The following is a 22468-nucleotide window of genomic DNA, read 5'->3' on the forward strand; positions in this document are numbered from 1 at the left end:
ATGACCCTCTCATACTAATAAATCCTAATTCTACAAAAATGATTTTTTAAAAAGTACAGAAGAATACAACTATCTTTGAACATCAGATTTATTTAAAGTACACGAGTTTCTTGATTACATGATAATTAAATAAATCTATTAGCATAACGTAATCCATAATATATTCTCTTAAATGGTCATGGTTAAGCCGCTTTCCTGCAAAATCACTTTTTGTTCTGAGAATCCAGTAAATCTTTAGCTTCATTGATTTTGGATGCCAGGTAAGGAGATCCGCCTATCACACAAAAATGCATTTTTTCAATATTTAAATGAAGACTACAATCCAACACATTCAGTAGACACACCTAGCTTTGACTAGATGAGCTCACCTTTGTCTGGGTGGTTCAGCACCATGATCCTCCTGTGCGCCTCCCGGATCTTAACCTTATTAGCTGTAGGGCTGTTAACAGACAGGTTGTTCAGAAACTTAATACTTTTTCAAATGTCTAGGTCTGCCAACTTTAGAAAATTTCATTTTTTTCAAAAAACTTATTTATCGACTGGATGTTATGCAAGAATAACCATGTAGACATCTGATAGTCAGTTGCCTTTTGAAATTTTATTAATGGGACACACAGTCAGAACAATCTTTTCACTTGGTGCCACTATAAAAATGCACCAAGTGAACATTCAAAGTGTGTATTGGATCATCTAAGGAGGCCAGGCTGGTCTGGGAAAATCAATTTATTTGTGTGTGCATTCTTTTATGGTTCATTTCAATTGGACATAAATCTGGACCACTGTAGGCTGTACAACAAAAATTCCAGGACAGTTTGAGATTTCTGTAAATAACCATGTAATAGCAAAAACCTCAGGTGTGAGCCAAATAGTTAAAGACCAGCAAAAAAACATTGCAAACATCTTGGTCATTTTATTAATAGGCTAAAAGGTATTTACGACCATCAGTAGCTGTAGTATGGTTATTTATTTGTAAATTAAGATATTTGATATGTTGCCTTACCTCACTCCCAAAATAAGAGCTGCCTCTCTCTTGGTCATTTTAGCCTCAAATCCACCCCTGTAGTATCCACTGAAAGCCTGAAATTGTAACATGTGTCAATAATATCCTTTGCCCTCACCTACCTTATGTATATGTATTGCTTTAAAGGCTAAGTTCAACATATTCTGCAATGTTGTCACTGTAATATGATGCAGCATCCTTTGAAAACATAATAAGGCAGGAAACAAGAAGTTTTGATTTAGGAAATGCAATTATTTCCTGGGTTTCATCCCTCTTCCCATGCTAAAACGAAGTAATATCACAAACAGCATGCATGACCTTAAAACTTGGATTGGGTGAGTCATGCTTGATTTGATAGCACCTTTTAAAGAACACTTTTGGATTCAATTTTTTATAAAATTGATTTAAGCAATTTGCAGACATCAATTTCTCCTAAGTTTTGTATCGAAGATGTTTTGAAGCTGCAATTTATTCCCATGTTCAAAAGGTTTAAATGTTCAATGTTCTGATTATTCTAGTGTTCAGCTCCATTTGGAACGCCTCAAATAATGTGACAGGCCATGCCAATATAGTGGGTCCTAGATGATAAATGGCAGGTAGTATTAGGAAGTGCCAAGACTACCAGATCATGTGACAAAGTATTCATAGTTTATTCGACATCAGAATATACGAGATCTAAAAGAATTTGGGACAAGTAAATCAATGATCTGAAGGTACAATAACCATTACATCCAAAGTAGCTCAAGACTGCACTTGCAGTCTTATCAACAGCAGGCATTGGTTGTTATGCTCTCGCAAAGCAGTTTTAACATTTAAAGGTTGCATCTCAATCTCCTTACTTGCAGTGTGGAAGTAGACACTCACATACAGAACATCACCTATTCAGTGCAGGCCACACACTGGCCCCTGTAATACAATACTCCATACCATTTAAAAAAATTTGTTCTCTAGATGTGGGCAATAGTAGCATAGCCACATTTATTGACCCTCCCCGCGTGTCCTAACAAGATGCTGGTAGTCATTTTCCTTGAACCGCTGCAGCCCTTGTGGCCAGAAGGATGAAATACGTCCCAATGACTCTCTGCCAGCGCTTAACCCATCAACTAGAGCTACCTACTCCAATCCCCTTTGCTGCCCTTTTCCCATATCCTTTTATATTAGTTTTCAAATACTTATCCAGTTAAAAACATAAGAAATAGGAGCAGGAGTAGGCCACATGTCCCTTCGAGCATGCTCTGCCATTCAATCAGACGACGTCAACTCCACTTTCCTGCCCGCTCCCCATATCCCAGAAATCTGTCTCGGCCTTTAATGTATTCAACGACTCAACATCCACAGTCCTCTGGGGTAAAGAATTCCAAAGACTCTCAACCCTGAGTGAAGAAATTCCTCCTCATCTCAGTCTTATGTGGCCGACCTCTTATCCTGCAACTCTGCCTCCTAGTTCGAGACTCTCTAGCCATGGGAAACAACCTCTCAGCATCTACCCTGTCAAGCCCCCTCATAATCTTATGTTTCAATTAGATCACCTCTCATTCTTCTTAACTCGAGAGTATAGGCCCATTCTACTCGACCTCACCTCATAGGACAATCCTCTCATTCCAGGAAATAATCTAGTTAACCTTCGCTGCACCGTCTCTAAGGCAAGTATATCCTTCCTTAGATAAGGAGACTGAAACTGTATGCAGTACTCCAGGTGAGGTCTCACTAAAGCCCTGTTCAATTGTAGTAAGACTTCCTTATTCTTGTACTCCAACTCCCTTGCAATAAAGGCCAACATTCCATTTGCTTTCCTAACTGCTTGCTGTACCTGCATGCTAACTTTGTGTTTCTTGTACGAGGACACCCAAGTCTCTCTGAACACCAACATTTAATAGTTTCTCACCATTTAAAAAAAAAATTCTGTTTTTCTATTCTTCCTACCGAAGTGAATAACCTCACATTTCTCCACATTATATTCCATCTGCAAACTTCTTGTCCACTCACTTAACCTGTCTATATCCTTTTGCTGACTCTTGTGTCCTCCTCACAGCTTACTTTCCCACCTAGCTGTATCATCAGCAAACTTGGATACATTACACTCGGTCCCATTATCTAAGTCATTAATGTAGATTGTAAATAGCTGAGGCCCAAGCAGCAATCCTTGCGGCACCCCACTAGTTACAGTCTGGCAGCCTGAAAATGACCCGTTTATCCCTACTCTTTTTTTCTGTCCGTTAACCAATCCTCTATCCATGCTAATATGTTACCCCAAACCCCATGAGCCATTGTGTAACGACCTTTATGGCACCTTATCTAATGCATTTTGAAAATCCAAAATATACAACATCCACTGGTTCCCCTTTATCTGCCCTGCTAGTTACATCCTCAAAAAGCTCTAATAGTTTTGTCAAACACGTTTCCCTTTTAAATTATGGAATAGTCGCTGCTTCATTAATCGCTTGTGACAAAGCATTCCAGACTGTAATAACCCTTTGTGAGAAAAACTTTCTTCTAATGTCTTCATTACATTAGTGATAATTCTGAGTTTAGCCCTAGTTCATGATTCACCAAGCTGTGCAAATTTTTTACTGTTTACCCTTTCAAACCTTTCATAATCTTGTACCTGTAAGATCCCCTCTATTACAATGAAATAGGCCTAATTTTTTTCCCCAAACATTTCTTAAATTTCTGGTAACATTCTACTGAATCTTTTCTATGGCTGTGATTTCCTTCCTATGATGGGATACCTGGAACTGTATGTAATAAATACTCCAATTGTGGCATAACCAATGCCTTGTACAAATTCAACATTACTTCCATGCTTTTATATTCAGTAAATTGTGAACAACAGTGGTCCCAGCACCGATCCCTGTGGATCACTACTTCCTACCTTTTGCCAGTCTGAGGAGCTACCCTTAACCCTGACTCTGTTTTCTGTTCTGTAGGCAGCTTGCTATCCATTCAGCTACATGCTCTGACCTTAGTACGAGTCTACAATGTGGTACCTTATCAAACTTTTTGAAAATCCAAATATATTACATCTACTGCATTACCCTTGTCTACCCTTTGTTACTTCTTCAAAGAATTCAATAATGTTGGTCAAGCATGACTTTCCTTTCTGAAATCCATGCCGACTACTCTTTATGGTATTTTCGTTTTCTGGATGTTTTTCTGTTACATCTTTCAGTAAAGATTCCATTAACTCTCCCACCGACGATAAGCTAACTGATCTATAGTTCCCTGGACTATTATCCCCCGTTTCAAATATAGGAATAGCATTAGTGTCCGCCAGTCCTCTGCACTATTCCCTCTTCTAACGAATTTTTATATATAAAATAGTGCCTCTGCTATCTCTTCCCTAACTTCTTTTAATATGCACGGATGCAATCTATCCAGCCCAAGGGTTTTATCCTCTCTAAGTTTATCTCCCCCCTTTATCTTAAATGCCTTTATATCTTTTTTGATCTCTTCTTCTAATGTCATGTCCACTTTGTTAGTTTCCCTGTTAAATATTGAGGCAAAGTAACTATTCAATATTTCTGCCATTTTGCTGTCATTACCTGTGAATTTATCTTGTGCATCCTTTAATGGCCTATCCCTATCATGATTTTTCTTTTATTTGTGTCTGTAGAATACTTTACTATTTCTTTTTATATCCCTGGATAATTTAATTTTGTAGTTCCTTCTTACTTTCCTAATTTTTTTTGACTTCTTGTTCATATTCCCTTTTATCATCCTCCTTTATTGTCGATATACGTAGAATATGCCTTTATCTTTGTAGTTTCAATTTTACCCTTGTCTCTTTATTCATCTATGGTGTTTCATTATTGGCTAGTTTTTTTTTAAAATTCTTCTGAATTCTCCATCACTGTTTTAAATATTTCCTATTGCTGTTCTGTCAATTTCCCCCCCCCCCCTTTTACCTTCCCTGATTCCATTCTTATCACCTCAAAATTAGCTTCCCCCCCCCCCCCCCTCCCTCAATCAATACTTTGGTCTCTGTCTTTCTTGGGTCTTTCTCAATCATTATTTTAAACCTTATTATGTTATGATTGCTATTGCCTAAATTTTTCCCTACGCTTAATTCTCATCTGCTCTAGTTCATTTCCTGTTACTAGATCCAGCAGTGAGTCCTCTCTAGTTGGACTTCTCATATACTGGCCACGAAACGAGTCCTGTACACACTTTAAAAACTCCATTCCCCTTTCCCTATCTCCACTTGCCAGCTTATTTGGGGGTAGTTGAAATCTCCCATGATTATTATTCAATTTTTAAAATTCAGTTCATAGATTTGCCTACATATTTCTTCCTCCACTTCCCTTCCACGATTAGGTGGACTGTAGAATATACCTATTAACATGATCGATCCCTTCTTATCCTTCGTCTCAATCTATATGGATTCTGTTTGTCTTAATATTACTTGTGTCCCTTTTTTCTATTGCCATTATGTTGTCCCTAATTAGTACATCTATCCCACCCCTCCTATCCTTTCTGAATAAGTTATATCCTGCAATATTTAACTGCCAGTACTGTTCTTCATGTGGCCCCGTTTCAGTTATCCCTACTACATCTTGCTTCTCACTATGAATTATAGCCTCCAGTTCCCCCATTTTGTTTCAGATGCTGTGCACATTGTTGTGCAAGCAATTTAGTTTGTTTTTAATAATTGTTCCCCTCACTTTATTTTTAAGTCATTTTGTACTTCTGTTCTATAACTGTATTTGTTCCCTGACTGTTTGTTAACCTTATTCCTTAACTTGGTCTGACCTTTACTCTCATCTCCTATTTTATCTTCAGACATGTTATTTTTACCAGATCCCCTCCCCCACTGTCTTACCAGTTTAAAGTCCTATCCACAGCCATATTTATCCTTTCAGCTAGGACACTGGTCCCATTCCAATTCAGGTGAGGCTCATCCCAGCGGTACAGCTCCTTCCTGTCCTAATACTGATGCCAGTGAACCATGAAATGGAACCCCTCCTTCTCTCAGCCATGCATTCACCATCCTGATCTGTCTATCCCTATGCCAATTAGCACGTGGCTTGGGTAGCAATCCCAAGATTACCACCCATGAGATCCTGCTTTTTTTAAAATTTAGTTCCTAACTTCTGATATTCTTTTAGCAGGACCTCCTCCCTTTTTTTCCCCTAAGTCACTGGTCCCAATATGGATCACGACAACTGGATCTTACCCCTCCCTTTCTAAGTTCCTCTCCAGTTGCTGAGATATCCTTTCCCCTTGTACCACGTAGGCAACACACCCTCGTGGACTTTCGATCGCGACTGCAGAGGATGCTATTTATCCCCCTAATTATCGAATCCTCTAGGACTACAACCTTTCTATTCTTCTATTCTGCTCCTCCCCCTTCCCCCCCCCCCCCCACCGAGAATTACATCACCAACAACCATACTCGTGAACTTCAAAATCATGTATTTGCTTCTATGTTTATAAAATTGGTGCAGATTTTGTCACTGAAGATTCTGAATTTGCACTGGATTTTTATATTCAATTACTTTGCTCAAGATGCTGACCCACAGAGTAAATAGGTGTCATCAGCAGCAAAAGTTGGGTAAGGGGAAAAATTGAAAAAGGTTGCAAGTTTTTTTTAAAATTCAAAATGGCAATGTGATTTTAATCCAGATAATGCAAATGAGGACCCGTGACCAGTCAGTCCAAACCAGGACAGTTGACCTTAATTGGTCCAAATCTTCCTAAGAATCCCACTCCCTTTTTCCACGTAGAAAGGGGCAGAGAAGTCACTTTAGATGTATAAAACCCAAAGATTAACTTGGAAAAGGTTTTTGACCATGCAATCCAATTACAAACATTTGGACTCTTTGTTCTCTGAACTGCAAGCGTAGGAAGATAAAACATATGTTTATTTATATTGCTATAGATACCACTTTGGGCTTCATATGTAATTTATATTTATCATAATTCACCAGGTAGTTCAATAAACTGAGCAGCAAGGCAGCAACTAACCGACTTGGGCAGGTTTTGAATGGTTTGTTTCAAAGCGGGTTCCATATGTTTCATAGCTTGAACAACATAGCGGCCTAAAAGGGAAGAACAAAAACACTGAAAAAAAAAACCCAGCCTACACATAAGATGTAATTTAACATGCAGGTCTTCAATTCTAATAAAAAATAAAAAAAAAATTTCACTTTCCTTTTGAGGGTCCAATATTCCTTCATTTAAAAATAAAAACTGCTCTGCACCAACTCCCCAACTGTGCCTCGCCAGCCTATTCAGCACTTGAGACTTAGCTTTGAATCCCCTATCCACCCCATGTCTCTTCCTTATTTTAAATGTTTAACCCAAGTTAATTATTTAGGAAATACATCATTTTTCTAATACCAATTTTCACCTCCCCTAAAATTATTGATTTGTACCACGAGACAGTTCCACCAATACCAGTTACCCATTGGTACCTCATTCAAGTGATTATTCCTTATGTCTGAGCCTAGATAGGTGAAAGTTAACAGTTTATTTGATTGTTGGGAGGCATCACAGCTAATTGTTACTTCAAAAAAAATTAGTTATAGGAATGTGGGTTTTACTCCGACCTAGATTGATAGGATGAAAGCCTCTTCTCTACCCTGTCCGTAAAAGTCTTGTGCAAGATTCTACAAGTTGAGCAGTATCAATTCAGTTCCTACATAGATGCATAAAACTATGCAATTCCAATTCTAATTCTAAATGGCAGGTGTAAGAACCTGCCATTTAGAAGTAGGATGTGCCCTTATTTGACTCCCAAGGTGATAGCAGCAGGTTTGAGTACATTGCATTTCCAAGTATAAAAGATGAGATGAACAATGTGATGTGTATAAGCGGCCTGAGTTACTATAGAGTCATAGAGTCATACAGCACGGATAGAGGCCCTTCGGCCCATCGTGTCCGCGCCGGCCATCAGACCTGTCTACTCTAATCCCATATTCCAGCATTTGGTCCGTAGCCTTGTATGCTATGGCATTTCAAGTGCTAATTCCAAATGCTTCTTGAATGTTGTGAGGGTTCCTGCCTCCACAACCCTTTCAGGCAGTGAGTTCCAGACTCCAACCACCCTCTGGGTGAAAAAGTTCTTTCTCAAATCCCCTCTAAACCTCCCGCCTTTTACCTTGAATCTATGTCCCCTTGTTATAGAACCCTCAACGAAGGGAAAAAGCTCCTTAGTATCCATCCTATCTGTGCCCCTCATAATTTTGTACACCTCAATCATGTCCCCCCTCAGCCTCCTCTGCTCCAAGGAAAACAAACCCAATCTTCCCAGTCTCTCTTCATAGCTGAAGCGCTCCAGCCCTGGTAACATCCTGGTGAATCTCCTCTGCACCCTCTCCAAAGCGATCACATCCTTCCTGTAGTGCGGCGACCAGAACTGCACACAGTACTCCAGCTGTGGCCTAACCAGTGTTTTATACAGCTCCATCATAACCTCCTTGCTCTTATATTCTATGCCTCGGCTAATAAAGGCAAGTATCCCATATGCCTTCTTTACCACCTTATCTACCTGTTCCGCCGCCTTCAGGGATCTGTGAACTTGCACACCAAGATCCCTCTGACCCTCTGTCTTGCCTAGGGTCCTCCCATTCATTGTGTATTCCCTTGCCTTGTTAGTCCCTCCAAAGTGCATCACCTCGCACTTTTCCGGGTTAAATTCCATTTGCCACTGTTCCGCCCATCTGACCAACCCATCTATATCGTCCTGCAGACTGAGGCTATCCTCCTCACTATTTACCACCCTACCAATCTTTGTATCATCAGCGAACTTACTGATCATACCTTTTACATTCATATCCAAGTCATTAATGTAGACCACAAACAGCAAGGGACCCAGCACCGATCCCTGTGGTACCCCACTGGCCACAGGCTTCCAGTCACAAAAACAACCTTCGACCATCACCCTCTGCCTTCTGCCACTAAGCCAGTTTTGTATCCAAAGTGCCAAGGCACCCTGGATTCCATGGGCTCGTACCTTCTTGACCAGTCTCCTGTGGGGGACTTTATCGAAGGCCTTACTGAAATCCATGTATACCACATCCACTGCGTTACCCTCATCCACACGCCTAGTCACCCCCTCAAAAAATTCCCTGTATAAGGAGCAAAGTGTGCAAATGTAAGAAAATCCGCATGCACAAGAGACAAATATATTTCTAGCCATGATGAACTGACCGCAGAACCCTGGACATATCTGCAAACATGCAAGTTACATGAATAGAACAGAGAACACAGGTGAACAAAGTACCTTATAATAGATATAGTATTATGTCTAGTTGTTTTTCAATACAAACCTGCAAATGCTGCAGCAGCAACTGTTAGGCCAACTGCTACCATTGTGCTAGCCTAGAAAAGGAAAAATTATTATTACTACACATCTTTTAAACAAGTTAGGTGTTGAATTTACATAGGTTCAGAACAAATCTAGGCTGGTGCATAGGTGACCTGTTCCAAAGCTTCTGCTAATGGTGTTCTCTAACCAGCTAACAGAACACGCACAAAACCAGTATGGATTGACTTGTCTTCCGATGTTCCCACTCCTCTTGCTTTGAGAAATAGCTTTGGCCCTATGATTCTATGACCCAGTTGAGACTTCAAATCCACCACAAAGGACTTGTGAGCTCACATCTCCTTCCACTCCATTGTGCAGTGAGTAAACACTTATGCTGCAACTTCAGGCTGCGTCTTTTAGTAATATGAACTATTAAGTTGAACAAATAAAAGTGTAACGCTGGAAAACATCACATGTAACGTAGTTGCATGCTCCTTTTAATGAAAGGTAAAGAAAATGTCCCCTAATAATTGCTACTGTTCCCAATAATTAAAATCTTACACAAAAAACTCTACTCTGATGGAAACAAACCAATGTTTAATAATTAGCAACATTCTGCTGCGAATGCAATAGCTTCATTTTGTAAATCTTAGTACAAATATCTTACTTGTTGCTATACTAGTGGCAGTGGATTACTGAGGGAACAAAAAGAACAATTTGTATCATTTCCTACGTTAAAACAGTTAGTACACTTCAAAAGTACTTCATTAGCTGTAAAGCGCTTTGGGACATCCTGAGGTCATGTAAGACGCTATATGAATGCAAATTATTTCTTTATTAAAGAGGAATCAGTACTCTGACAATTTTTTGAAGCCGTTTAAATTATACTTTTCGAAAAAGACAGACAAAATGGAAAGGAGGGGGGGGTGGGTAGCCCTGATAAAGGATGACAAAGACAGTAGTGAGGAAGGATCTTGGCTCGGAAGATCAAGAAGTAGAATCAGTATAGGCGTTGATAAGAAACAACAAGAGGCAGACAACACTGGTGGGAGTAGTTTATAGGCCCCCTAACAGTAGTTATACTGTTGGACAGAGTATTAATCAAGAAATACGAGGAGCTTGTAACAAAGATAATACAATAATCAGGGGGCTTTTAATCATCTTATTGACTGGGCAAATCAAATTGGCAAAAGTAGTTTGGAGGACGAGTTCATGGAATACATTCCAGACAGTTTCCTAGAACAATACGTCGTGGAACCAACCAGGGAACAGACCATTATAGACCTGGTCTTGTATGATGAGGCAGGGTTAATTAGTAATCTCATAGTAAGGGATCCTCTGGGGAAGAGTGATCATAATATAGAATTTCATATTGAGTTCGAGAGTGACATACTTAAGTCCAAAACTAGAGTCTTAAACTTAAACAACGCCAATTACATAGGTATGAGGGGCGAGTTGGCCAAGGTTGATTGGGATATTATATTAAAACATATGATGGTAGATAAGAAACGGCAAACATTTAAAGAAATATACATTCCACTGAGAAATAAAAACTCCACGGGAAAAGTGATCCATCCGTGGCTAACTAAAGAAGTTAAGGATAGTATTAGACTAAAAGAAGAGGCTTATAATGTTGCCAAGAAGAGTAGTAAGCCTGAGGATTGGGAGAGTTTTAGAAACCAGCATAGGATGACCAAAAAATTGATAGAGGGAGAAAATAGAATGTGAGAGTAAATATAAAAACAGATTGTAAGAGTTTCTACAAGTACATAAAAAGGAAGAGAGTAACGAAAGTAAATGTGGGTCGCTTAGAGGCTGAGACAGGAGAAATTATAATGTGGAATAAGGAAATGGCAGACACGTTAAACAAATATTTTGTATCTGTCTTCACAGTAGAAGACACAAAAAACATACCAGAAATAGTAGGGAGCCAAGAGGGAGGAACTTAAAGTAATATTAGTAAAGAAAAAGTACTGGAGAAATTAATGGGACTAAAAGCGAACAAATCCCCTGGACCTGATGGCCTACATCCTAGGGTTCTAAAAAGAGGGGGCTGTAGAGATAGTGGATGCATTGGTTGTGATCTTTCAAAATTCTAGAATGGTTCCAGTGAATTGGAAGGTAGCAAATGTAATACCGCTATTCAAGGAAGGAGAGAGAAAACAGGAAACTGCAGGCTAGTTAGCCTCACATCAGTCGTTGGGAAAATGTTGGAATCCATTATTAAGGATGTGGTAACAGGGCACTTAGAAAATCACAACATGATTCGGCAGAGTCAACATGGTTTTATGAAAGGGAAATCATGTTTGACAAATTTATTAGCGTTTTTTGAGGTTGTAATTAGCAGGGTAGATAAAGGGGAATCAGTGGATATAGTATATTTTTGGATTTTCAAAAGGCATTAGATAAGATGCCACACAAAAGGTTGTTACACAAGATAAGGGCTCATGGGTTGGGGATAATATATTAGCATGGATAGAGGATTGGTTAACGGACAGAAAACAGAGAAGGAATAAACAGGTCATTTTCAGGTTGGCAGGCTGTTACTAGTGGGGTGCCGCAAGGATCAGCACTGGGCCCTCAGCTATTTACAATCTATATTAATGATTTCGATGAAGGGACTGAGTGTAATGTATTCAAGTTTGTTGATGATACAAAGCTAGCAGGAAAGTAAGCTGTCAGGAGGATACAGAGTCTGGCAAGGGATGCAGATGGAGTATAATGTGGGGAAATGAGGTTATTCACTTTAATAGGAAGAACAGAAAAACAATTATTTTTCAAATGGTGAGAAACTATTAAATGTTGTTCAGAGGGATTTAGGTGTCCTTGTACACAAAACAAGGAAAGTTAACATGAAAGTACAACAAGCAATAAGAAAGGCAAATGGTATTTTGGCCTTTATTGCAAGGGAGTTGGAGTACAAAAGTAAGGAAATCTTGCTTCAATTGTACAGGGCTTTGGTGAGATCACACGTGGAGTACTTTGTACGGTTTTGGTCTCCTCACCTAAGGAAGGGTATACTTGCCTTAGAGAGGGTGCAACGAGAGTTCACTTGATTGATTCCTGGGATGAGAAGGTTGTCCTATGAGGAGAGATTGAGTAGAATGGGCCTATAGGCCTATATTCTCTGGAGTTCAGAAGAATGAGAGGTGATCTAATTGAAACATAAAAGATTCTGAGAGGCTGTTTCTCCTGGCTGGAGAGTCTAGAACTAGGGGGCATAGTCTCAGGATTCGGGGTCAGCCTTTTATGACTGAGATGAGGAGAAATCTCTTCACTCAGAGGGTTGTGAATCTTTGAAATTCTCTACCCCAGAGCCTCAGTCGTTGAGTATAGTCAAGGCTGAAATTGATAGATTTTTGGACTCTAAGGGAATCAGGGGATATGTGGATTGGGGTGGGGGAAAAAGTGGAGTTGAGGTCAAAGATCAGCCATGATCTTATTGAGTACTGGAGCAGGCTCGAGGGGCCATATGGCCTACGCCTGCTCCTATTTCTTATGTTCTTATACTTGTGTCTTGAAATGTATAACTGACTAGGAGGTTTGATGAAAATCAGTTGAGTCAAAGCAGTGCAGTGAGGAGAGCTGGATGGATGCACAGGCAGCCAACAATTGGAACAGACTTGAGGATTTTAGACTAAAATTGGTCATTATCAGGTAGTGTTTTCTCATCTTGGAAAAAATATAGAAGTTCGTAAATTTATTTTGTTCTTAAAAAAAAAGTATTTTTTCAACAGAGTATGCACTAGTAATATTTATTAAACCCAAAACATATCACTTTAGTCCTGTTTTAACTCAATTTTGCTTTTCAAATAGAACGTTGGATATTGACCTCCTAACCAAAATTGCATGCTTTTGGAAAACAAGCATTTCAAAGTCGTTCACGTTACTTCTGTGCTAATATCAGGTTTTCAATAAAGATGTACAGATTAGTCAATATAAAATAACATTTTTAGTTAAGCGATCAACAACTATTGGTCATTTACAGTGGCATCAGCAATACACATCCTCTAAATGGATCTAAGCACTTAATGCAGCCTCTCAGAACCTGCTTCACTCGTGTGTGATAGGCAAACTAATATTTATTAAGAATGCAAGAAATACGAGCCCCTCGAGCCTGCTCCACCATTCAATAAGATCATGGCTGATCTTCTATCTCAACTCCACTTTCCCACCCTATCCCCATATATCCCTTGATTCCCTTAGTGTCCAACTATCCATCAATCTCAGTCTTAAATATACTCAACGACTGCACATCCACAGCCATCTGGGGTAGAGAATTCCCAAGATTCACAACCTTCTGAGTGAAGAAATTTTTCCTCATCTCGGTCCTAATAGCTTAATTATTGATTACACTTATCCATTAAAAAAGTTGCATCAAATATCTCAGCAAAACTAATCTCCAGGACTTTTGAAATACTTAAAATTTAGATTTCACTGTTATTGGCTCCTATATCTTTAAAAAATGTACTGCACATTTTAAAACGTTGGTTCTCGTGCAAATATCTAATTTCTTCCTCTAACAGTATGAAGAATAATATATCCCATGTTGAAGTTCTGATGAAGGATCCCACGTGAAACGTGAACCACTTTCCCTTTCAGATGTTGACTGATTTGTTGTTTATTCCTAACATTTTCCGGTTTCATCCTAAAGACGAAAGCTGCCCCAAGTTCAAGCAGGTTTCAAAACTCGGGTGAAGCTGCAAACTATAACGCAGTTCACTGTTTAACACTATTTTACTGTGCAGTAGGGGCCACCGCTTAAGCAGACTGCTCTGCCCTATAGGATTTGGTCACATAATCCAGGTTGACACATCAACACACTCACTATCACCATGTGCTCCTCCAAATGCCAAAGGCACAATAACCCCTGTGAAATTCAGGAAGCTGTTTTTTAAAGTAGATGTGTTAAAGTTCTGTGTAGCTGAGAGTTTGCAATCTGCTCGATTACACTGTGCAGAGACTGGGATTGTCAGGTAAAAAATGATAAGGGAACCAGCCACTTACCATTTTTAACGAAAGGCAGATTTTCTTTTTTTAAGAAAAAATAAATTACAAACTGTGCATTAGCATCCCGTCGACCCTCCTCCCCTCTTAGTACTCCAGGTGAAGGTTACACGTGACCAGCCCTTCAACCTGAGACCACCGCCGCCGTCTTCAGGGTTCTGCCGTGCACCAGATTGCTGTCGCGAAACTTTTCCGTTTTTGAGTGACGGCCGGTGGAGTGCCCGCCTTCCTTTGTCTCCCGACCCTGCGATTGGTGGGTGCCGCAGGGGTGGGGCGTGGCCAATGACGGGCCCGCCCCTCGCATGTGGCTGAGTTGAGCGCCGCTGTCAATCTTGTCATTTGTTTCCACCTGTCGGAGCGCAGCGGTGTGAAAGGACCAGAGGCAGCGCTGGCGATAGTTGGTGAGAGTAACATGTCCTGGTAAGGAAATAAAATACCAGCAACATGGTCAAAGCTATGTGGATTATTAAAAAAAATGGCACCACTGTGTTGCTAAATACAAAAGTAACCTCGTGCATATAAAACTGCTGTTTTTCTGTTTCACTTTAGCGGAATTTGAGTTATTCGACGATAATTTTAGCAGTTTTAATGTGAAGAGCTTATGATGTGAAAGGAAAAAAACGTTTTTGTTTAAACAGGAATTAGGGTTTAATTTAAAGAGTTTATTCCTGGTTGCTTCGGAGAAACGTAACAATTTTAAATCTTCCAGTAAACTCATATACATTTGGCCCCACATAGGTTTTTTAAGCATTATAATAAATGTCACTTTCCAAACGTTGTTGTATAACTTTACTGCGTGCGTGGTTTCTTTTTTCAAGTTATATCCCTAGCCAATATGTATATTAACATCAGTTATCGTTACTGTTCCCTATGGGAAATTCGAACATGACATAAATTGCAAAAATACAAATTTTGACATTAAAATGGTTATCATTTGGATTGTGCTTTGTAAAGCTGGTAAAGTATCTTACACATAATGATACTAATGCATCATAGTTGAGGCTATTGGCTGGTGATTTGTCACTGGGAAATTTATCCAAAATTCATAGGACAGTTGTAAGATGAAGAAAATTATTTTGAATGCGAGAATAGCAGATTGCTGCATGGACTGCCAGAAGTGGGATTATACCAACATGCAGAGGTGATTTGATTTTGATAGAAGTATCCCAGTGACAAAATTTGTAAGGGATTCTCCATTGCTCTCACATTTACCACTACATGCAATTATTACATCCCTCACTGCCATTTCTGATTCACTGCATATTTCCATTTTTTTCTTCTTGCCCAATTTTCTGGTGAAGCAACTTCATTCTCTGATAAGCTTGGTGACTAAACTTGTATAATTCCAGACATTCTCTACCATCTGTTGAAGTGTTAACAGTCCTATCTGTTGTGAAATGCTAGATATTTCTAAGCTGCAGGGAATCAAGGCAGCTTCAAGTACCAATGATGATGACAACAACAACTTGCATTTATATAGCACCTTTTAACATAGTAAAATGTCCTAAGGAGCTTCACAGGTGTGTTATCAAACAAAGTTTGACACCGAGCTATATAAGGACAGGTGATCAAAAGCTTGGTCAAAGAGGTAGGTTTTAAGGAGCGTCTTAAAGGAGGAGAGAGAGGCGGAAAGGTTTGGTGAGGGAATACTAGAGCTTAGGGCCTAGGCAGTTTAAGGCATAGCCGCCAATGATGGAGCAATTAAAATCGTGGATGCGCAAGAGGCAAAAATTGGAGGAATGCAGAGATCTCGGGGTGGGGGGATTGTAAGGCTGTAAGAGGTTGCAGAGATAGGGAGGGGCGAGGCCATGGAGGGATTTGAAAACAAGGATGTTCCTGGACCCTGGGAGCCAACATAGGTCAGTGAGCACAGGGGTGATGGGTGAACCGGACTTGGTGCGAGTTAGAATACGGGCAGCAGAGTTTTGGATGAATTCAAGTGGAAGATGGGAGGCTGGCCCGGAGAGCGTTGGAATAGTCAAGTCTAGAGGTAACAAAGGCATGGATGAGGGTTTCAGCAGCAGTTGAGCTGAGGCAGGGGCAGAGATGGGCAATGTTACAAAGGTGATGGAGCAGATATGTGGTCAGGGTCAAATAAGATGCCAAGGCTGCAAACTGTCTGGTTCAGCCTCAGACAGTGGCCAGGGAGAGGGATGAAGTCAGTGGCTAGGGAACGGAGTTTGTGGTGGGGACCAAAGACAATGGCTTCGATCTTCCCAATATTTAGTTGGAGGAAATTTTTGCTGATCCAGCACTGTATGACAAATCAGAGACAGTGGAGGGGTCACGGGAGGTGGTGGTGAGGTGGAGCTGGGTGTCGTCAGTGTACATGTGGAACCTGACGTGTTTTCGGATGATGTCGTTGAGGGGCAGCATGTAGATGAGAAATAGGAGGGGGCCAAGGATAGATCCTTGGGGGACTTGAGATAATGGTGCGGGAGTGGGAAGAGAATCCATTGCAGGTGATTCTCTGGCTATGACTGGATAGATAAGAATGGAACCAGGTGAGCAGAGTCCCACCCAGCTGGACAATGGAGGAGGATGGTGTGGTCAACCGTGTCAAAGGGTGCAGACAGGTTGAGAAGGATGAGGAGAGGTAGTTTACCGTGGTCACAGTCACATTGAATGTCATTTGTGACTTTGATTAGGGCTATTTCAATACTGTGACTGAAGCACTCCTTATGTAATTTCACAGCTTTCCTCCCTTCATCTTTAGCTCCACAATTGAGCACTGTTGCTTCTACAGAGTAATAAGGGAAAGTACTTCCCTTACTCATTATAAAATGTATTTAAATGTTTAATATATCTTTGTCCACATTATGTATGTCAAATAAACTGCATTTTCCATTTGTCGTCTTCCATATGTGTTAGTAATTTCTCCCAATTCTTGTTGGCGGTACCAGACTGTGTGGTACTGTATGACAAACATTGCCTTCACTTTCTGCTTGTGTTGCACTTTTTTTTAACTAAATGTATACGGAGACATGATGAACTGACAGAAACCTGATTAACCAGTGATAGATATCTAGAAGGAGCCAGTAGCATAAAAGGTATTCGCTGTTGTCACATTTGGAATAACTTGGAAAGGAAATAATTTCAGTCACTTTAGAATTTTGGTCACTTCCTGAAAGGGTGGTGGAATCAGATTCCATAGGAACTTTCAAAAGGCAGTGGTTGGCTCACTCATTTGACTTTGGAAAGCTTCACTGCATGCCTCATCACGCTTTTCATCATACTTTTCAAGAATGCAGCACGAGCCTGTGGAACTAGTAGACAAAAAAGGCTGCAGGACGTGGCACCCAGGCACACCACTGAATTTTTCTGACTCTGACCTCCAAGCCCTCCTGGAGGAAATTGAGATTAGGAGACGTGGACTCCTAGATGTCCACGCCAGCTAGAGCATCACTTGTCCCACCTAGAAAGAGGTGCCACTGGCACTGAGTGCCAACTACCTCACCCACAGGACTGCCAAAACATTCATTGACCTCACCAGCACAGGCAAGATAACACACTCAATATTCTTCTTTGCCCAGCCTGGGCACCAGCGTACTCTTCACTCTCTTAAAGCACCATTTTCACAACTACCCCTTCAGTATGCACGCTGGTTAAAGGGGACTCTAACTTGGCATCTTGAACTATGGTTAACCAACTTCACCAACCCCAATTACTTACATGCACAACCTTAAAACCCATTACTCGACTATAATCAACTCATACCCCACGTATTTTTACGTCAACTGTCCCATGCTGCTTAGCACATACTCCTCAACTGCTAGTCTTCCTATCATTTACTCTGTCTCTTGCAAGAAGATAATGTCCAACAGAGGCAAGCCATCGGATGAGGTATTCTCACCTTTAAATCCCTCATACCCCACAAGGAGAAGGCTGTGGAGTTCATAGGGATGCACTCAACTCTTGCTGTGTGAGATAGTGAGGTCAGTAACATGTTGCTGGTGAAAGACTTCACAGATACAGCCTTCCACCCATTACTGTCTTTTTAATCCCAAGGGGGTAATTAATGCTCACCCATTCTTAGTTTCTACCTTCCTTTCCAGGAAATCTACCATACCAACAGGGGGCAGAGGAGAAAGGAAATGATGACTGAGAAGAAGCAGCAGGGAAGACATTTCTTTCTCATAGACGGTGACTGTGATACCAAGCAGTACCTTGAGCATGAATTTGCCCCGTGTGTCTCAACCCTAGCCTTTTCATTATAACCCCCCTGCAGCACTTGCTTCCTCTTTTTCAGAACTCAGCACTGATAATTTCACCTGGGGCAATTGGATTGTGTTAGTGAGGATGTGAAACCAGGTGATTCATAGAACATGAAGGGACCGGAGGACTGAGAAGTGGGTAAGGATGTGCCACCTTCCCAGCAGGGGTGAAAGAGAAGGCTGCCTATGGTTTCAGAGCCGTGGGACCCAGAACCTGTGGGTCATCATCTGAAAAGAAAAATGCTGAAGGGAACATTGTACCTCCGTGAAGACTCAGGTCAAAAATTGAGGACGTACGGCAACTGTTAGGTACGATTCTCTAGTCTACAGCTGAACTTTGCGGCAACATCTCGGAAGCTTTGACTGTTGCAGGAACATAGGAGTAGGCCATTTAACCCCTTGAGCCTGTTCCGCCATTCAATGAGATCATGGCTGATCTGTGACCTAACTCCATATGCCCGCCTTAGCCCCATATCCCCTAATACCTTTGGATAACAAAAATCTTAGATTTAAAATTAACAATTGAGCTAGCATCAACTGCTGTTCGCGTAAGAGAGTTCCAAACTTCTACCACCCTTTTTGTGTAGAAGTGTTTCCTAACCTTCACTCCTGAAAGTCTTGGCTCTAATTTTTAAGTTATGTCCCCCAGTCCTGGACTCCCCAACCTGCGGAAATAGTTTCTCTCCAGCTATCCTATCAATTCCCCTTAATATCTTGAAAACTTCGATCAAGTCACCCCTGAATCTTCTAAATTCCAGGAAATACAATCTTAGTTTGTGTAATCTCTCCTCGTTATTTAACTCTGGGAGTCCAGGTATCATTCTAGTAAATCAATGCTGCACTCTCCCCAAGGCCAATATATCCTTCCTAAGGTGCAATGCCCAGAACTGAACACGGTACTCCAGGTGTGGTCTAACCAGGGCTTTGTATAGCTGTAGCATAACTTCTACCCCTTGTATTCTAGTCCTCTAGATAAGGCCAGCATTCCATTAGCCGTTTTGATTATTTTCTGTACCTATCCGTAACATTTTAATGATCTATGTACATGGACCCCTAAGTCTCTCTTCGAGCTTTTCACTATTTAGAAAGTACTCTGATCTATCCTTTTTAGCTCCAAAGTGGATGACCTCATACTTGTCTACGTTGAAATCCATTTGCCACAGTTTTGTCTGTTCAATTAATCCATTAATATCTCTTTGTAATGTTATGCTTCCATCCACACTGTTTACAATGCTGCCTATCTTTGTGCCATTGGCAAACTTGGATATGTGGCTCTCTATCCCATCACCTAAGTCATTAATAAATACTGTGAATAGTTGAGTCCTCAACACACATTCCTGTGGGACATCACTAGTCAAATCCTGCCAATTTGAGTACCTACCCATTATCCCTACTCTCTTTCTCCTGCCGTTCAGCCAATTTCCTAACCAGGTCAATAATTTGCCCTCAATTCCATGAGCTTCAACTTTAGCTAACACTCTCTTATGAGGGACTTTATCAAATGCTTTCTGGAAGTCTATATAAACAACAACCAGAGACATTCCCCTGTCCACTACTTTAGTCATCTCTTCAAAAAAAATTCACACAGGTTCGCCAGGCGTACCCTACCCTTTACAAATCCGTGCTGGCTCTCCCTGATCAGCTGAAAATTTTAAGTGTTCAGTCACTCTATCCTTGATTATAGACTCTAGTAATTTCCAGCAACAGATGTTATGCTAATTGGTCTATAATTCCCTGGTTTCCCTCCCATCTTTCTTAAATAGCTGAGTGACATGTGCAATTTTCCAATCGAATGGAACAGTTCCTGAATCGAGAGAACTTTGGAAGATTATAGTTAGGGCTTCTGCAGTCTTCTCAGCTACTTCCTTTAAAACCCTGGTATGGAAACCGTCTGGTCCTGGGGATTTGTCACTCTTTAGCCCCATTATTTTCTTCACTACTGTTAATTTACTTCATTACTGCTAATTTGCTTATGTTAATTATGGTGAGTCCCCGTCCTAATTCAAAATTAGTTTCCTTGGGGCGTCTGACATGCTAGCCTCTTCCTCTACTGTAAATAATGATGCAAAGTAATTATTTAACATGTCCGCCATTTCCTTATTTTCATTTATAATATCACCATTATCAGTCTTTAAGGGGTCCACATTACTCTTGACTACCCTCTTTTTCCTAATATAATTCTAAAAAAATGTTGTGTTGATTTTGATATCCTTTGCAAGTTTCTTTTCATACTCACTTTTTGTAGCTCTTACTATCTGTTTTGTCACCCTTTGCTGTTTTTTGTATCTCTCCCAGTCGCTAGGATCTATGCTATTTTTTGCATTTTTGTATGCTTTTTCTTGTAGTTTTATGTTGTCCCTTACCTCTTTTGTTGTCCATGGCTTTTTTTTTTGGCAAGTGGAGCTCTTGTCCCTATGGGGTATAAACTGGTTCCATATCACGTTAAATTCTTTTTTGAACACCTCCCACTAATCATCTGTCATTTCACCCATTAACAGATTTGCCCAGTTTACTGTGGACAGTCTCTGTCTCATCCCGTTGAAGTCAGCCTTACCTAAATTTAAAACCTTAGTAGCTGATACGGGTTTCTCCCTTTCAAACACAACGTTGAACTCGATCGTATTATGATCGCTATGAGATAAATGTTCACGCACTGTTAGGCTGTTAACTAAATCTGGCTTATTACTCATTATTAAATCTAATATGGCCTGTCCCCTTGTTGGTTCCAGGACATATTGTTGCAGAAAGCTGTCCTGAGCGCACTCAAGAAATTTGCTATCTTTCTGATATGAGCTCGTCTGCTTAACCCAATCAACATGACAATTGAAATCCCCCATTAAAACCAATCTGCCTTTGCTACATGCTTGTCTCATCTCTGCATTTATACATTCTGCCACTTCACAGCTGCTAATTCAGCAAGTGACGGGTTCATTGGAATCTGCAGCAGATCCCCAGCTGAGAAGTGGCCAGGGACACATCTGTGCCTCCAGCTCCATAGAAGCAGAGACTGCAACTTTGGAGCCAATAGGTGACAGATTGGAGTGCAGCATAAATCATAGTTTCCAGACTGGCGACCACTGTGTCTCAGGGCTTTCAGGATCTCATAGATGCTGTCATGCTGATGAGTGAGGCTACCTATCCAGGGCCCAGTGGAATGGCGATGGCTTGAGTCCCACCAGCCTGAGAGATCGTCTTCAGAGCAGCAGCTCATGCCAAACGTCCAGCCTTCCATCTTGGAGCACCTCGGCAATGTAATGTGGGAGGTGTACCCAGGAGCAAGCCCCAGGGATACGGCCAGCCGTTGCTCCCTGCCAGGAGCAAGCTGCCATTAGATGGCGGTCACCTCAGTTCATGACCACTCCTATTCCTTTCCTTCTGCCCTTCCTCTCCTTTCCTTCCTTTCCCCTTCTCTCTCCCATCCCCTCCCCCCCTCCCCATATGCAAGTAATTAAATGAAATAGATGCAAAGATCTGAGATCTGCAAAGACTACAGTGGTTTGTAATGGGAAAATAACCAACTTTTTGAGGGTGATATTTTGAGAAGAAAATTTTAGACTAGAGAAGGATGGACTATGCTGATTTGGCGAATTTTGTGAGAGAGCTTAGATCATGGAACAGCCTGTACAGTTAAACTGCTGCTGTTTTCTTTAATTATTTCAATTTAAAATTATTGCTTTGCCCACTATGATTTGGTTGATATACAGTTAGCTTATGGATTTTAATGTGCTGCAGTCTGGTGGTAAATCCGACATAGCAAAAAAAAAAGGCAGGATACCTAACCTGGGCTGTACTGGCTGCTAGGCTTAGTTAATAGAACAAAACAGTTGCTTCATAAAATTATTATTGCCATATCATTGTTGTGGTGCAATTCCATTTATTAAAAAGGACATGAAGCTGTTGCTGATGGTGGAAACAGAACCCTGGGACCTGGAAATTCTCTAACAGACTATAGTTACACGTAATTATAAGCACTGTGTTTGGAATATCAACAGAGATGAA

The 22468-nt window shown here is 40.7% G+C and overlaps 1 protein-coding gene across 1 annotated transcript; it reads right to left on the reverse strand.

The window, feature by feature from the left end:
* Positions 1 to 70: 70 nt before the first annotated feature.
* On the reverse strand, positions 71 to 14438 carry dnajc19 (DnaJ (Hsp40) homolog, subfamily C, member 19). Its single transcript, XM_067994631.1, has 6 exons — positions 14256 to 14438; positions 9271 to 9322; positions 6965 to 7038; positions 1001 to 1077; positions 369 to 439; positions 71 to 274 (listed from the first exon to the last, which is right to left on the reverse strand). The coding sequence occupies exons 1-6, from the start codon at positions 14256 to 14258 to the stop codon at positions 204 to 206; spliced, it is 348 nt and encodes a 115-aa protein (XP_067850732.1). The 5' UTR covers positions 14259 to 14438; the 3' UTR covers positions 71 to 203.
* Between the last annotated feature and the right edge of the window lie 8030 nt (positions 14439 to 22468).

The sequence above is a fragment of the Heptranchias perlo genome, chromosome 13 (genome assembly GCF_035084215.1).
Source record: "Heptranchias perlo isolate sHepPer1 chromosome 13, sHepPer1.hap1, whole genome shotgun sequence".
Taxonomy (NCBI): Eukaryota; Metazoa; Chordata; class Chondrichthyes; order Hexanchiformes; family Hexanchidae; genus Heptranchias; species Heptranchias perlo.

What these genes read in the sequence shown, in the direction of transcription:
- dnajc19 (XM_067994631.1), bottom strand. An exon ending in TTCAAAACCTGCCCAAGTCG is followed by an intron (nt 1,078 to 6,964) that starts GTTAGTTGCTGC and finishes TTACAATTTCAG; the next exon opens with GCTTTCAGTGGATACTACAG. An exon ending in GCTCTTATTTTGGGAGTGAG is followed by an intron (nt 440 to 1,000) that starts GTAAGGCAACAT and finishes GTCTGTTAACAG; the next exon opens with CCCTACAGCTAATAAGGTTA.